The sequence below is a fragment of the Capricornis sumatraensis genome, chromosome 3, assembly GCF_032405125.1.
Source record: "Capricornis sumatraensis isolate serow.1 chromosome 3, serow.2, whole genome shotgun sequence".
Lineage (NCBI taxonomy): Eukaryota > Metazoa > Chordata > Mammalia > Artiodactyla > Bovidae > Capricornis > Capricornis sumatraensis.
This window is the reverse complement of record NC_091071.1, coordinates 29,016,570-29,033,089: the sequence shown is the minus strand read 5'-3', so window position 1 is coordinate 29,033,089 and position 16,520 is coordinate 29,016,570. Positions and strand designations below refer to the sequence as shown.

Here is a 16,520-nt window from a genome sequence, read left to right as displayed (position 1 = left end):
GCTTAGTAGCACTTGCACAGCTACAAAACAAGAACACTTCTGTATGTTATTTACAGAAATCTGCAAAGCTAATGAAATTCAAATGCGGTGTTAATTTACTGTGACGCATGCATTTTTGCATAAATGTGACCGCTGCTGGACATGTGACCGCGCCAGCACCCTGGCAGGAGCTGGGAGCCTGCACTGCCTGCTCCCACAGCAACCCGCTTCTCCGCCCGCTCCTCTGTTTAGACCACTGCAGGCTGCCACCGTTTTGCCGTTTCTAGGCCTGACCATGTCATCACCACAAGGTCCAGCTCTCTCTACTTTTCATTCTTACATGGCAACACTTGATTCTTTTCTCAGGGTTAACAAAATGAAAACACGAAAGTTTTACATTTTCCACAAAGGACTCATCCAAGAAGACAACGTGGATTCCTAAAAGTATGTCCTTGGGTTTGTTCTACCCACTTCTCAGAGCCCATGGCTCACGACTTGGTGAGCAATCACCTGGAGTGGGTTTTTTATTTCATTATTCCAGTTAAGTGGAAAAGTATCATCAGTGTTCGCTGTGTGTATAAAAACCTTTCAAATTTAATCTAATACATGAAATCTCAAGTAGTGGAAGGACACCAGAAGGTATTAAGTGCCAAACCAAAAAATGATGAACTTTTATCTGCACCCTGCTGCAGCCTCAGAGGGTGGAATTGGAAAACAGAATGTGGTGTGGTGGTTGCTGGGGTGTGTGGGGGGCGGGGGCGGGGTGGTTTGCTGGGGTGTGTGTGTGTGAGTGTGAGTTTTTGCTGGAGAAACCCCACACTTAGCAGACAGGGAGCCATGGGGGAAGCAGACAAAGGAGATCATTCCAAAAGTGAGCCCCAAAAGACTCCACCGTTTGGCAAGTGCCTATCGTGCCTGTCCTAGGAATTTTATATGCATTTTCCCCCTGATTTTTATAATCACAGAAAACAGCTGCTGCTGTTATCATCGTTAATGCACTTCTATAGATGAGGCAGCCCCAGCACAATGATGTCACCACTTTTCCAAGATCTCGCAGATTTCAACAGCCGAATTTTGTTTAACCCTGAAGTCATGTTCCTTCCCCAAAACCATCCTGCCTCTAACCTTCATAAAATCCATCTTTGATCTTATCCTCTTCCTGAGATCAAATTACCAGGTTTTCTTAATACATGGCTCTGAAAAATCACACGTAAATTTAGTAAAAAGAAAAAACCCACAAGCTTTCACTTTTGGTAAAAAAGAATGTTGGAGTGAGGAAACCAGCATTAAGGATATAACTTGAAAACACATCATTTCATAGCTGAACTGCACTTTTTTTTGATAAACCAAATATCAGTATGTGTCTCCATCAGAGCTGCTGAGGGTCATAAAGACCCTCAAAGTCCTGCTAAATTTACTTGTGATCTAAAAACCATTATCACAGATGGTGAACATTTGTTATTTTCTCATTGAGGGTTTCCTGCACACAGTTCATTCTTATTGTTATTCTTATTACTTGTTTTTTTCCCCTCAACAAAAAGGAAATACTGGCTTTCCTTCTTGTACATTAAGCATTCTCAACAGAAGTGAAAAATGGTTCTTGGAAGATGGGCAAAAAAAAGCATTTTTTAATATATAATGTACAGATAATGTATAATGTACAGGGGCTTCCCTGATAGCTCAGTTGGTAAAGAACCTACCTGCAGTGCAGGAGACCCCAGTTTGATTCCTGGGTTGGGAAGATCCGTTAGAAAAGGGATAGGTTACCCACTCCAATATTCTTGTGGCTCAGCTGCTAAAGAATCTGCTGGCAATGTGGGAGACTTGGGTTAAACCCCTGGGTTGGGAAGATCCCCTAGAGAAGGGAAAAGCTACCCACTCCAGTATTCTGGCCTAGAGTATTCCATAAAGTGGGTAGGCCATGGCATCACAAAGAATTGGACATGACTAAGCAATTTTCACTAATGTACAGATACACATAGAGCACATAAATATATACAGTGAATCTGTGGTATTGAAATTTCAAGGAAAAGTGATTAGGAAAAATTAAAAGGGTCAGGAGCTAAAATGTAGAAAAGATCAAGAAACACTATGATAATCAGTTTCTTTGTTACAGGCGCTGACGTCGGCTTCACACAGGTCATAACTGGGTGACATGCCATCCAGTCTTCACTGGGACTTGATCCTCTTAAGTTCTCACTCCTCCCTTCCATCTCTGCTAAACCTTCAAAGCTGTCTTCATTTCATTCTCCCTTATATTCCATAACTCAGAATTTAAGGAAGTCTGCTTTGAAGAAATACAACCTAAGGAATGCTCTTGGTTGCAAATCTTCAGCCAGTTGTCTGATTGTATGTCTATAAAGTAATTCTCAGGCTTAGAAGTAGAGAAAGGATTTGGATGACTTTCTTAAATCTGATAAAGTATATCCTGTCCTCTCTTGATTATCCCTCTGAAGGATTTGGGCAGGAGGAGGCAAAGGGCCCCAGTCTCTGAGATGCAGTCAGAATACTGCCATAGGGTGGTGCCACTGTCTCGTGAGGACTTGCCTGAAAAGAGCGAGGAAGCCCCTTCTCCCTGCCGGTTGCCTTGCCCCACAGGAAGTTCTCTCCCCTCAGCTTAAGCAGATGTTAGTCAGCAAAGTGTTACTGATACAGTTCCAGTCCTAACAAACCTGGCCACATCTTCAGAGAGGATAAAGCAAGCATAGGAGGGAAGTGCCATTCGTGCCAGTCCAGGCTGCATTCTAGGATCGAAGAGTATGATAGGCACAGATTACAAACCCAGTGATTATTAGGCTGTTTGGCCCCTGGTGGCTCAGACAGGAAAGCATCTGTCTACAATGCGGGAGACTCGGGTTTGAGCCCTGGGTTGGGAAGATCCCTTGGAGAAGGAAATGGCAAACCACTCCAGTACTGTTGCCTGGAAAATCCCTATGGACAGAAGAGCCTGGTAGGCTACAGTCTAAGGGGTCGCAAAGAGTCGGACACAACTGAGTGACTTCACTTTTTGGCCCTTTTGCAGTGTTCAGTTATGCTACAATACTTAGTTCTTCAAATCACTGATATTCTTTCAAAATCTTATTATCTTGGAAATGTCAGAAAAACGTATCCTTGTGAACAGTCATTTCTATAATCTCTTTGTATATGCAGTGGATACAATGTCCATGGATTTGAACAGTGGTAAAAATGAATGACTTTTAAGATATGTTGCCTGATTTCACAGACAGCACTCTAACTATCCTTGTTTACGAAAAATACTTTAAGTTATCAGGATTATCTACTTGGGCTTAATAATTATGAAATCATTGGGATTTACCATTTAATAATCATCTAAAATGTGATATTTTATTGTGGTATTTATAATGTTAAAAAAGAAAATTAGGGATCATATATGCATCTCACTGAAAATATGGCATCTTGAGGGAAAAAAACTTAGGTGTCATCTGGACTGAAACTTTTCCTTCCAAAATGGTTCCAACCTGACTGATTATGCCTCTACAAATGTCATGATACTGTACTCAGACTGTGCGAAAGAAGCCCCAGAGTGCCCGCATTTGGTCCAGTGAATGGCTCCCTGCGTACCTGTTCCGAAGCACCAAGAGGTGGAAGACGGAAGACAAGAGCATCCTCCTCAATCCCGGGGCCCAGAATGCTGCAGAAGTACACGCAGTCTATAGCGGTCTCCTTGCAGTCTGCTGCTAATTACTTTACTCATTACTTTTGAATGTGTTTTACGTTGGTGGAACATTAACATCCTCAGGTTTTTCCTTGTTGAAGCATAGCATCATCACACTGATGGTCTTTTTCGTCAGCAGTTTTATAAGCGTATGTTGACTCTGCCAAGTTTTTGTGTAGGTCCCTTGAGCCACGTTTGTTTCTGTTCTGATTCCCGGAAGCCTTTCTTGGATTGTTCCTAGTCTCAAGCCATACAGCTTTTCTCACGCTTATTAAATATCTATGCTTGGGGTAGTGGGAAAATTGACTTGATTTATGGTATTCTCTTTCATACTAAAACAACTCTTTCGAGTATAGACACAAACACTGTGGAAGCAGATTTATCATAACCAAAGTGAATTAAGTCACTTATCATTTGAAGTTAAATGCCACTTGTGACAACAGAGCCAAGTGCCACATGCTGATGATACAGCACATTTAGTAAAGAACAGGGCAGATGTATTGGAAAGCAGTCCACGTGACAACTGTGGGCTCTTCTTACCGGGCGGGAAAGCCAGTCTCCTTCCCCTCACCAGCCCTGACTCAATCGGAAAGACATTAAGTGGGGCTGAGCAAGGCAGCTGCCCTGTGGGAGTGGGGGCAGAGGTCCAGTGCAGGGCTTCAGAGCCTGTGGGCGGGGAGACATACCTCCCTAAGGTTTGGCCACAGCCATGAGAGTAATGGGGTGAATGGGGTATCCATGAGTGGGGTGGCAGAGACCCATGGGACAAGATTCTCACTATAGGAGGAGGACCCTACAGATAGAGAAAAGGAAACTGAGCCTGACCCGGTGGGGTTGGATTGGAAGTGGAGGCATTGGGGGTGAACTCATGGTTTTCAATATATATAAATAAATATAGATGTGTTTACTTAAATATAGGTCTATATTTACATCTGTTAATAGTGAGACACATAAATACATATGTACTTACACACACAGATAGACATAAACTCAGACATATATCCTACGTCTGACTCAGAAAAGGCCTGGGAATAGTGACACCCAGATAGCATGGAGCACACCCAGAATTCACACCTTGGTTTCTCAATGGAGCAGGAAGAGTAAAAGGTGCGCTTGGAACGTCTTAATGCCAAAAAGTAAGAAAGTGCTCAAAGAACGATGAGATCAGAAGAGTAAGAAACTGAAGCCAGCTCAAGGGGATTCCCATGGGCCAAATCTGAAATTATTTGAGCATCAAAATAAGGAATGATTGGAACATTTTATAACCCATTGAATGAAATTTGAATAGCTGAGTCCTTACTGTTATAAATAGATAACATAAACTGAATAAAGAGAATTTTTTCATACAATAGGATGTACCACTAATAAATGTAGAAGGAATGATAGAATTTTCAAAACCATCATTTGGCAGTCATGCTAGTAATAAATAACTCAGCCCCATGAAATAATTAATTACCAAGAGAAAATTTTATTTTGCAGTGAAGAAAGCTGGCCATTGCCACTTTAACAACTCAGTCAAGATAAACACCATCAGCTATGAGAGAAACTGAATTTGTCCCCTACCACCTAATGGGATGGAAAGAACACACTGCTTCTATGGTATTCCTGCCAAAAATACTCCTGTTTTAACTTGTATCTAATCTTGAAGATACATCGAAAGAACTGAGAGTAACTCTACCAAGTAACCACCCTGTAATCTTCAAAAGTCAAGCAAAGAAACATTGAGAAAGATTGAAGAACTGTTCAAGATGGAAGAAAACTAAAGAGACTCAGACTCTGTGCCATACGTAATCCTGGTTTGGGTGTTTGGGTCCTTCTACTATAAAGGATGTCCTGATAGTCAGCAGAATGTGAATGGAGTCTGTAGGTGGCAGTGATACGTCGGCGTTAATTTCCTGATATTGATGGTCATATTGTGGTTCCGTTGGAGAATTAGCTTTGTAGGAATTAACAAACCAGAGCACGTAGGGTAAAGAGGTGTTATGTCAGAGCCTCTTCGCAGATGGTTCATGGAAGTAGAGCTCTTTGAACTTGAAATTATTTCAGAGTTTTTAAAATAGCAAAATAAATGTCCTTTCAGGCCTATTCACCACTAGAGAAATTATTATTACCTTTCAAAACTACAGAGGCAGACTTTTAATACAAATCTACAGCCAGAAAGTATTTCCTTATTCTGAGATCTTTTATATTTATCAGATTAAAAAAAAAGCTTGCAGAGGATCCTTAAGACTGTTTTCCGTTTTAACATACTTAATACGTACAAAAACATGGCCAATAAAGAATTTTTAAATGGCTGATGGAGCTTTGAATATACTCAGGCTTCTAAACCTGGAGCCAAAAAAACAGTTGAGTACAATTTTAAAAGTAGCGTCTCTGAAAAAAGAGAGTGTTGGGGTTTATTGTTTTCATTGTTCCTTTGGCAGTGCAGTTAAGAATGTGAACCCTGCAAAGCTGCCTATTTGGAACCGTGGCCATCACTTACAAGATACGTGACTCTGACAAAATATTTGATTTTTCTAGGCCTCAGTTTTCACACCTGTAAATTAGGATCAATATATATGCATGCACATTCAGTTGTGTCTGACTCTTTGCAACCCCATGGACTGTAGCCCACCAGGCTCCTCTGTCCATGGGATTCTCCAGGCAAGAATACTGGAGTGAGTTGCCATTTTCTTCTCAGGGGATCTTCCTGACCCAGGGCTCATATCTCTGTCCCCTGCACTGGCAGACAGGTTCTTTACCACTGAGCCACCTGGAAAGCCTATAAATTAGGATACCAACATTGAAATCAACAGAATGAAGACGATAATATATGACAAGCACTGAGACTGTGGCTCATTGTAAGCACTCAACCAAGTTGGCTGCTTTTATTATTTCAGAAGTTAAATTGATTCATCAAAGCACTCTAGTATGATTATGTTGCCTTCCTTCTCCCTCACCAGGAGTAGAGTTACTCGAAGGCAATAACCAGTAATGGTCTCTGCTGTTAAACTTGTCCCAAGATCCAACTAAAGCCTAGAAACGGAGCATGTTTTAGAAGACAGCAGATACTGTAGTGCCAGTGTTGGCTAAATTTCAGATTGGCTGCTTACAAGCTTACAAGACTTTGGTCTTGGTCTATAAAATGTCTAGAATGTACAAATAATCATAGTGATTGCAAAGGACTATTGGGGATTAAATGAGATAATCTTTGCAAAACCTTCTCTGAACTGGCCCAAAGAATGTTTGCAAAAAATGTGGTTTTTTTTCCTGACTCCTTTAAAGGTGTAGGAACAGTTAATTTAGAAAAATGGAGGCCTTAGCATCAGAAATAGTGGCAGTGCATTTGAGGGCATTTTTGAGAAGTGTGTTAAGTTCATCCCTGTTTGTTCCTGCAGGGGTTTAGACTACCAGCGATGGGCTTAAATTGCCTCAGAAGGAATTTCAGTTGACAAGAAGCATGCCATGTGTTGTGTAATCCCATTCTCGAGAGACGCTGAAGAAGGATAGATAGCTATCTTTCTAGAACAGCACGGATTTAGGGCACGCGAGCCTTGGAACCAGGGACAAAGGAAAGAATCTTGATCCAGTCGCCATCTCTGTTAAATGAGGAAGAGAATATTGATTTTTCCAGGCTGTAAAAATGTAAGCCTTTCTTTTTGCCAGAAAGGGGTCCTGTCATATGCACAAAGTGCATGTATGTGGTTTCTTTTCAAGAGAAGATGTGCTTCCTTTAAAGAGCATGTAGTTGTTCATCTAGAAATTAGTGATTCTTAGTCACTGATCTAGGACTTCTTCAGAACTCTGAGTTTCACCAGAAGAGCTCTGAATATGATTTTCTGCTTTCATTCATTCACTCAGTCATGCAACAAGTATTTGTTGAGAACTCCCTCCTGCTATTCCAGGCACTGTTAGATGTTGATTACTTAAAAAGTGAACAAAACAAAAACAGATTGCTCATGGAAGAGGACTCAGTCTCCTGCTCTTAAAATTTCTGATGGGTTTTATGGGAGCTCTTTTCCTAAGAGCTGACTGTGAAAATGAGCTTCTTTTGGCTCCAGCTCTGGATAGATAGGTGTTTGGTGTGTGTAAAAGCAGGCATTTTGACTTTGCCTAGAGTTGCCTTACCTGCAAATTTCCTTCAGGCAGCATCCCTGTGCCTAGTGGAAGCCAGTGACCCGGGGGAGAGGTACTCATTGTTGATAGCTCGTGTGAAATTAAACTTGGCTGGTTGCTGGTGGAATACGTTTTGAACTAGAAGGTCTCCATGTCTGCCTTCAATACAGGGGAGGAGATTTTTCCTTCCCACAATCATGGCGATGTTAACTCTCTCAGCCGACTAGTGGCACAAAGGAAAACTGCCGCCTAGGTCTGCATTGGCGAAGGCAGAAAGCTGCAGTTACGGGCATTTTCCTGTGACAGGGAGCACCGGCAGTGGCTGTGCCGGGAGAGCCGGACACGGAAAAAGCGCCCCACGAGAGCAGTTGGTGGTGACATGCCTCTGTTTTTATCCAGATATGCTAGAAGCATGTTTATTCACTGTGGTGCCTCTGCTGCGATAAGACCCTCTTCCTTCGGATGCCCTAGACCACCGTTTGTTTAGCTGGAGAACTTAATGAGTAATGGATGTGCTTGGCTGGCTGATAGAAAGTATTTCCACAGCCTATGGCTGTGTTTATAGAGAGCCGGAGAGAGACCACAGGCAGCAATTTGTCTTCTTAGGTATCAGCAAAGTCTTCTCTTTTAACAACTAGGGGATTTATTTTTAACTGCTTGAGTCAGTGTTTGTCAGATGATGCGGACCATCAAACTGCAGATTGAAGTCCTGGGTGCGGGGGAGGCTGGAATGGCAAGGGAAAGGGGGCTGGCTGGGAAAAGGGGTGGGATTTCAGCATCGTGCCTCCGTAGCTCTGCCTCCCAACGTGGGAGAGAGTTTCGGGCTTCCAGCAGCAGGAGTGGATTTGCAGGTCAAGCTGGGAACGAAAGGGTAACGGCTGCCTTCAGCTGCTTAAAGATATAACTGCCCAGGGATCGGGGTATTGTGAGGAGGTGGCCTGCGGCCGGCACCCAGCGGGGACCAGAGGATTCCCACTGCCGGCCTCTGCTGGTCGACAGATTGAGCTTTTCCTCTGCTGGATGCTGCCTGTCTCCAGGAGCCTCTCACCATGATCGATAGCTCCAAGAAGCAGCAACAGGGCTTCCCGGAGATTTTAACTGCTGGCAATTTCGAGCCACTCAAAGAAAAGGAATGCCTTGAAGGGAGCCACCAGAAAAGTCTCAAGGAAGGTCAGTCTGTCTGTGGACAGGGGCAAAACGGCCACATTTACCCTCCTGTGAACCAGGCTGAGCGTGTGTGTCTCCTTCCCACGCCGTGTGTCTGCCCTCCGTCCACTCATGTACCTTATATGCTCTAAGTTCTTTGAAATGAAAGCGTAATGCTGTTCTCGGTAGCTCTTTCTGAAGATTCGTTAACTGATGGAACTCTAGGGATTTGGCAGTAATAAAGTAAGGGGACTTAAGAAGCCAGTCCTCATTTCAGTAAGATGCTTCCAGGTTCATTTTGTCTGTTTTCTCATGTTCTCCCATTTTTCTGTGCCCCTCACCCCCACTTTAGGAGAGGCCATTTCCTTTTCAGTCTTACTCAGAACCCTGCTCCTTTTAGGTTGACAAAACACATAATTCCAGGAAAATGGTTTTGGTTTTTTTCCCCAATTAACATGGTATGACTTTTATTGTTTAAAACCAGGAAAGTAGCTAACTCTTTCTTAGTTATATCTTTAAATGATTAGTTTATTTGGTTATAATGCACATTGCATCTTTTTTTTTTTTTTAAGCACAGTGCGTAATCTTGTGGTTTTTTTTAACAAAGCATAGAATACGCTTATGAATGCTGTCAGTTATTGTCAGTGGCTGCTGACAGGTACCTCCCTGATTAAGAAAATGTCCAAAGGCCTGGGCACTGCTGTCCTGTGTCCTGGCCCCAGCGTGGCCAGGCCAGTGCCCAGTGTGCTTTACTCTCGGCAGCTGGAGACCGAGGGCCATGGAGTAAGAGATCAGAATATTCTGAGAATAAGTTTGTCCTGAGTTTGAGATTTGAAAATCACCACCCTCAGTGCTTGCTTAATTTGAAATTTGTTTCTAGTATTCTTCAGGAGGAAAAAAAACCCACAATAACCTCTCTTCATTTTATCTGCCTTCAGCTTCTGCCATCAGCCACCCTCTCACCTCTCCACTGGCTCTTCCTCATCTTCTGGAGACCCAAACAGTAAATGTAGTTATCTTCCCCAGCTGCAGTTTGAGCTGCTTTCAAAATGATATTCCTCCTTTCTTTTTCTCATACATTTAGAACTATGAGAATATGATGATAGATTGTTGCATATTTAAAAGATAATAAGAAACAGTGGTCGTTTCTTATTGGAGTTGAACTTCTTTTGGGTACTGGTAGGAAAAAAAAAACATCTAGATAGAAACAGACGACACACAATGAAGTATAAATAGCTGTTGCCAGGAGCCAGACAATGGGGTTGCCTCTGCTCCTGGCTGGAAATCGTCTTGTAGATTTCTCATAAAATCGATACCAGTGGAGTTTATAGGACACGTTCTAGTGTCTCACTGAGGGGAACCTACATTTTTAAAATCATTAACTTAAAAAAGGAATTATTTATGTATCGTATAAGTCAAGTTCTAGTGTTAAGCTCCTGTTAGCACCATTCATTTTTAACTGTTTTTATGCTACTTGAAAAACTGGGGAAGTAGAGGAAAATGGAATTGGAGAAATAAAAAGATGTCACAATAGCAGTATGATAAGGAGCATAGAGAGAAAGAATTAAAAATATAAAAACAGGGTAGGAGAATTATCAACAGGAACAACAAAATTGCCTTGAGATGTATTAATTCTTTCCCTAACCACTGTGACCATGCTTTGAGTTTATACAAATTTATACATGTACCACAGTATAATGTCACAGAGCGAGAGCACAGACCCTAAAGTGAGATATACTTGGGAGCAAATCCCATTTTCTAGCTCTGTGACCCTGGACAAGTTCACTGCTCTGAGCCTTAGTTTCCACCTTTGTACAATGAGGATAAACAGTACCTACTTGGTAGTGTTTTTATGAGATGCCCAGTTTAATGCCAGTGTAACCATCCCTCTTCTTATTTTTTCACCCTTTGTTGCCTTTCTCTTCTACTTAAAATTTAATTTTTAAAATCCTGTATATATTGACAAAGTAGAGAAGTGTTTATATCTGTTGTTGTTCAGTTGCGCAGTCACATCCAACTCTTTGCGACCCCATGGACTGCAGCGCACCAGTCTATTACTTTCATGCAAATTCATCGGTTTAAAGAGGTATAGGGGAAGAGAACTTTCATGCTTTTAAACACTCCACAGAAACGATTGCATGATAAAATGAATCTGTCTCACCATAGCTGCACTGACTATGCTTTGCTTTCTATCTTAACAGACTGTACTTCTGCTGATTTTTTGCTAGAGATAGGGCGGAGGGCAAAAATAACCAAACAAAAAAAATTAGATATCAAAGGTGATCTGTTACCTCAAAGGTAGTGATACCAAAAGAGGATTAGACCTGAATTTAAGTAGAACAGAAAAAACTAGGAGGAATTACGCAGAAAGCTTCTGTTTACCTGGCTTTGTATGAAAATGGCTAGATTCCTATGCAGGTTTGAACCCCTGGAATTGTTTGTCACAGTCACTGTCTGCAGATGAGCATCACCAGTCAGCTTGTCAGACTAGGGTGACAGGCCACTGCTGAGTTTCATCTAGTTCTAGGTCCTGGGCCACGTGTCAGTTTTATGAATCCATGAAAGTTGACTGATGTGGCAGCAATGTTCAAACACTAAAATGCCCTGGAGGCTAACCAGGTCCAATGCCCTCTTGTCAAAAGACAAATTTTGGACCATCAGTCATGTCTATGCTTTATGCCTCATGTTGAGGGATACTAATTTGAAATATTTATTATCTTTCACATGAACCGTATTTGGTGTTCATGTTCATTTTTGGCAAAGTTTGGTTTTGTATTTGAAAGAACAACCTCTGGGATTTTTTTTTTAATTTTTATTTTTACTTTATTTTACTTTACAATACTGTATTGGTTTTGCCATACATTTTTTAAAATGTCTGAATCAAAAGTTTTCAGGTAATGAAGGAAGGATAGACTTTGATCCATTCAGCTCTAATCATCTAGCCACAGCTGGGTTGACAGTGTCTGCTGCAAGGGGTGGGCAATCGGCTCTGCTGCTCAAGCAGTTGCTCTAGCTCTTACTTATTTGGGGACATATTAGAATTCCTGTTGTTGTTGACAGTGCTAATTAGCTGAAATTATTTTAAGGGGGAAAGCCGGTAATCATGGGTTTCAAAGTTTATGTGACACATTAACAAGAAAATTTAGTAATACCTGTTGAAACTTTATGAGAAAAATGTTCCAAGTGTCAACTGTCTGTGAATAGTTGTCACCACATATCAGGGAATTGTTTGGATTATAAAGCACATCTCCTCACAGTTTTGTTAATGCTTACATAAACTTTTTTGATATATACCTACCTATGGGGCTTCCCTGGTGGCTCAGATGGTAAAGGGTTGGCCTGCCGTGCAGGAGACCCGGGTTTGATCCCTGGGTTGGGAAGATCCCCTAGAGAAGGAAATGGCAACCCACTCCAGTATTCTTGCCTGGAGAATCCCATGGATGGAGGAGCCTGGTGGGCTATAGTCCATGGGGTCACAAAGAGTCAGACATGACTGAGTGACTCACACATGGGTGTAGTTGGAGAATCTAATTATTTTCTGCTTTAGGTGAGAAATAGCAATAAATGTCATAAATTCTTATCAGATTCAAAATAGGACATTTTCCTTAGACTAGTTTCTTTTCTCAAAGCAGCAGTAAGGAATATCATCTTTTGATTTATCTGTGAAAGGTTCAGAACATTTTCTAATAGTGCTCAACGTAGATGAGATTTAATTTAATTTCTGGTTCTAACAACTAAAGGATGTTACAAATCACTGACTTGACAACTTACAAATTAATAATCACAAAACTTGAGGGAAATTCAAATAAATTGAGATGATTTAATTCAGATAAGTGGCTTAATATGAAGCATTATCGAGATAGTGAATCATTATGCCAGTGCTACCAGCTAGTAATATCCCATATTTATCAAAGACAAAATGATATTAAATTAATTGAAAGAGGAAAAATTGATGTTCAACATGCAGAGCTTTCTAATGGTGAAAATAAAATAACCAAAAAAGAAAACTGACTTGTATATTACTTACTTTGACTAAACTACATGCTCTGACAAACAGCCCCCAAACTCAGTGTTTTAACTAACGAAAGTGCATTTTTTGCTTGAAACCTAGTCCTAGGTGGGTTAGGCAGCTCTCCTAGTCAGTGGTCCTCTAAGAAGTAACTCAGGGATCTGGACTGCTTTCATTGTGTGGCTCAGCTGTGGATGTTGAGGGGAGGAGTTATAGGTTTAGGGATCCAATAGCAGTTGGGATAAAGTGTGTGGAGTTTGTGGAAAACTGCATCGTAGACAGGGAAATGGGTTAACATGGTGTGCTGGGACATGGCCATAGGAGATCTGTGTGTGAAGAAAGAAGCATATGTGAGATGTTCTGAGTAGTTCAGCCTAGGAAAAACAGATTAAATAAACACCTTTACCAAAGCACCAGAACTCTTCTGAGTGACAGGAGTTATACATACTGTACCTGCACTCTATATTAGCCTCATTTAAATTTAAAATCATTAAAAATGAAGTGAAATCATTATCCACATTTCAACTACTCAGTTGCCGCTTGTGGTTAACAACCGTGCAGCTTATAAACCATTTCCATCACTGCTGGAGATTCTGTTGGGAAACTGCTCATCCCAGCTTTGCAGGTTCACAGTGTCTTAAAACCCAATCCCTGTGCCATTGCCTAAAGAAAGTCACCTGAACCCGTCACCTAAAATTAATTTCTTCTCTGTCATATCCTCCCAGTGACTGGTTCTGCATCTGTTTATGGCATGTCACCTTTTGCTACTGTGACAGGTGTCTGCACTGTCTTCACTGTTAGACCATACTGTTTCTTTGAGATAGTGTCATTGTTTGAATAATTTTTATACCTCACCTCCAGTCTCCTGCCTCTCATAGATATATTACTATTATGCATTAAGTATTTGGAGAATATTATATCCCTCCCTGCCTTCTTAAACAATATAATCGTTTGAATTATTACCTTCAGATATAATTTAAAATTCAGTTATAAATTAACGGCTACCCCAGAACGTAAGGCATTGGGGCCTTAAGTCATTGGTGAGGTGTATAAACCATTTGCCTACACAGAGAATGATCTCTGGATCATTGCTAGATTCATCGAATCATTATATATTATTTGATCTTTGTCATCTGCCACATTCTGCCTTTTTGATTTGCTGCTTGTAATCTTGAAAGTGAAGTGAAGTCGTTCAGTCGTGTCCAACTCTTTGCTACCCCGTGGACTGTAGCCCACCAGGCTCCTCCGCCCATGGGATTCTCCAGGCAAGAATACTGGAGTGGGTTGCCACTTCCCTCTCCAGGGGATCTTCCCGACCCAGGAATCGAACCCAGGTCTTCATTGCAGGCAAACGCTTTAACCTCTGAGCCACCAGGGAAGCCCAATCTTGAAAAGTAAGCAACAAATATAAGAGGTAATAGTGGAATCCTGATTCTGTTGTTAATGCAACTACAATTTATTGTCATAGTAGGAGAAGCGGACAAATAGGAAGTGAAATAGAGCATGCTAGCTAGCCGCCTTCTAGAAATAAAGCATATGAACTTCGTAACATCTATTTTTGCTTCTTGGGGAATTTCTTCTTTCTTCATTTTCTGCCGGTGTTCTACATAATTAAAAGTGTTGTACAAGTGAGATATCACTAAATTAATTGTTTTTTTTTTTACTAAATTTGAACTGTAAGGTAGGTTCTTAAATTCAAATAATATACAGGTATGGAGGGAAAAAGTGAGATTCCTCTTCCCAGATGTAATTCACCGTCTTTTTAAAATGGGTATATGCTACCTGTGAAATTAAATTATATAATTTAACTTTTTATTGGAAATCATTTAGCAGAAATTTGACTGCTTCTTCACAGCATCATGCCAGAGGTTATAAAGCTCTATAAGCTATGGTGTTCGAGGAGCTCAGAGCCTGGAAGGCAGGATGCTGAGTGATAACATAGAAGTTAAAATACACACGCACACACAGACACACACACACAGGAAACTGAGTGATAACATAGAAGTTAAAATACACACGCACACACAGACACACACACACAGGAAACTGAGTGATAACATAGAAGTTAAAATACACACGCACACACAGACACACACACACACAGGAAACTGAGTGATAACATAGAAGTTAAAACACACACACACACACACACACACACACACACGAGCAGAAGAAACCTCTGTGTGTTTAGGTCTGAACGAGCGAGGATCGAAGACTCCATCTCTTTGTGCTTTGGGCCTTCACTCATCAACATTCCCGAGGCTCATTTCCTCCAGGGTCTCCTGTCTCAGACAGCGCCCCTGTCCCCACATCAGCTTACGGATAGGAGGGATCTCTGACACGTTCCTTGACCTCCTCCTCACAGCCTGTCACCAGATCTGCTTGCTGAACCTGTCAGTCCTGCCTCAAAAATACTTCGTTTGTCAACAGCTGTGTTTCACCGCAGCCCCCACCCTTGTCCAAGTCCCTTTCCTCAAACAGAATCTTAACAGGAATCTTTGCTCAAGTAGAGAGAGAGCCGCCCCGCTATCTCCACCCATATGCCGGTCCCTTCAGCAAGTGGAGCCCAGCCTCTGTCTTACTCCTCCCTCCTCCACAGCTGTTCTCTCCCAGAAGGCCTCGCCCACCCCAGCCCACCCCGTTGGCCTGAACACCTGCAGCTCGTCCTTTGGCCTGCATCAGCACGTGCAGTTGCTGTGGCATCAGGGTCACACTCACCTCGTGTCATTCTCTGCTCCCCTCCTGCTGTTGTGGGCAGATTGGCCTGCGTGTGTGCGTAGGCAGGTAGGTATACCCTTGAACAGCATGGGAGTTAGGAATGGCGAGGCCCCCCACTGCACCCAGTCGAAAATGAGAGTTCTGCTATCTCTGCCTCAGAAACAATGGAGTTGATAAATGAGTCAACCAAGAGCAGGAACTGAAACAGTTTAGGCAGAGGCAGGGCTCAGTCCCTGATTCTTTTGATTCCACATATCGTGATCTCTGATTGAACACAGACACCCCCCTCCACCACTTAGTTAACTAAACATCTGTAAAATGAAAATACAAGTACTATATTTATTGAAAAAAAACACACATAAATGGACCTGTACAGTTCAAACCCATGTTGTCCAAGCGTTGTTCAGCTGTGTGTGATTTCTGTTTGTGTCCCATTCCTGAATCCACAAAATGGGAATAAAAACCAAGATATTGAGCCAGGATCAAGAGAGTAGCGTGTGCTTACTATTCTGGGAAAAACTGGAGGTAAATAATATCCTACTGTTCTCCTGTTTTGTTGTTAATTGTCTTTTTATTCAGAGAGGCTGCCTAAGGAGTTTACACTGAGACATTTCAGAATCTTTTGTACAGCATACATTTTCCCATTTTAGAGGGATTAGGAAAGAGCTCTCAGCTGTCAGCACCTCTGCCTAGAGCTGCACACTGAGAGTCTAATGTAGCAGGGAAACATAGAATCTTTGATTATCCCCAAAATAAGAAAAATAAACATCATTTTCTTTTGGAACCATGGAAGGTTAAGAATCTTATCTAGGCATATAATGGGTGCAGAACGAGCATGGTCCCACAGGTTAAAAATTGTCTGGAAAATCAAGTTTTTTTAAGCCTCTTTACAGTGCT

General features: G+C 41.7%; 1 protein-coding gene across 2 annotated transcripts in view; it reads left to right on the top strand.

Moving 5' to 3' along the window:
• MRTFB (myocardin related transcription factor B) overlaps positions 1-16,520 on the top strand; it is a 209,789-nt gene that overhangs the window by 132,981 nt on the left and 60,288 nt on the right. The window contains exon 1 of one of the 2 annotated variants that reach the window (XM_068967981.1): positions 8,800-8,920. The exons of the other annotated variant lie outside the window; for it this stretch is intronic. Coding sequence (XP_068824082.1) covers positions 8,800-8,920 — 121 coding nt within the window. Of the gene's footprint in view, positions 1-8,799; positions 8,921-16,520 lie in introns of those variants that run through there. 2 annotated transcript variants of the gene reach the window in all.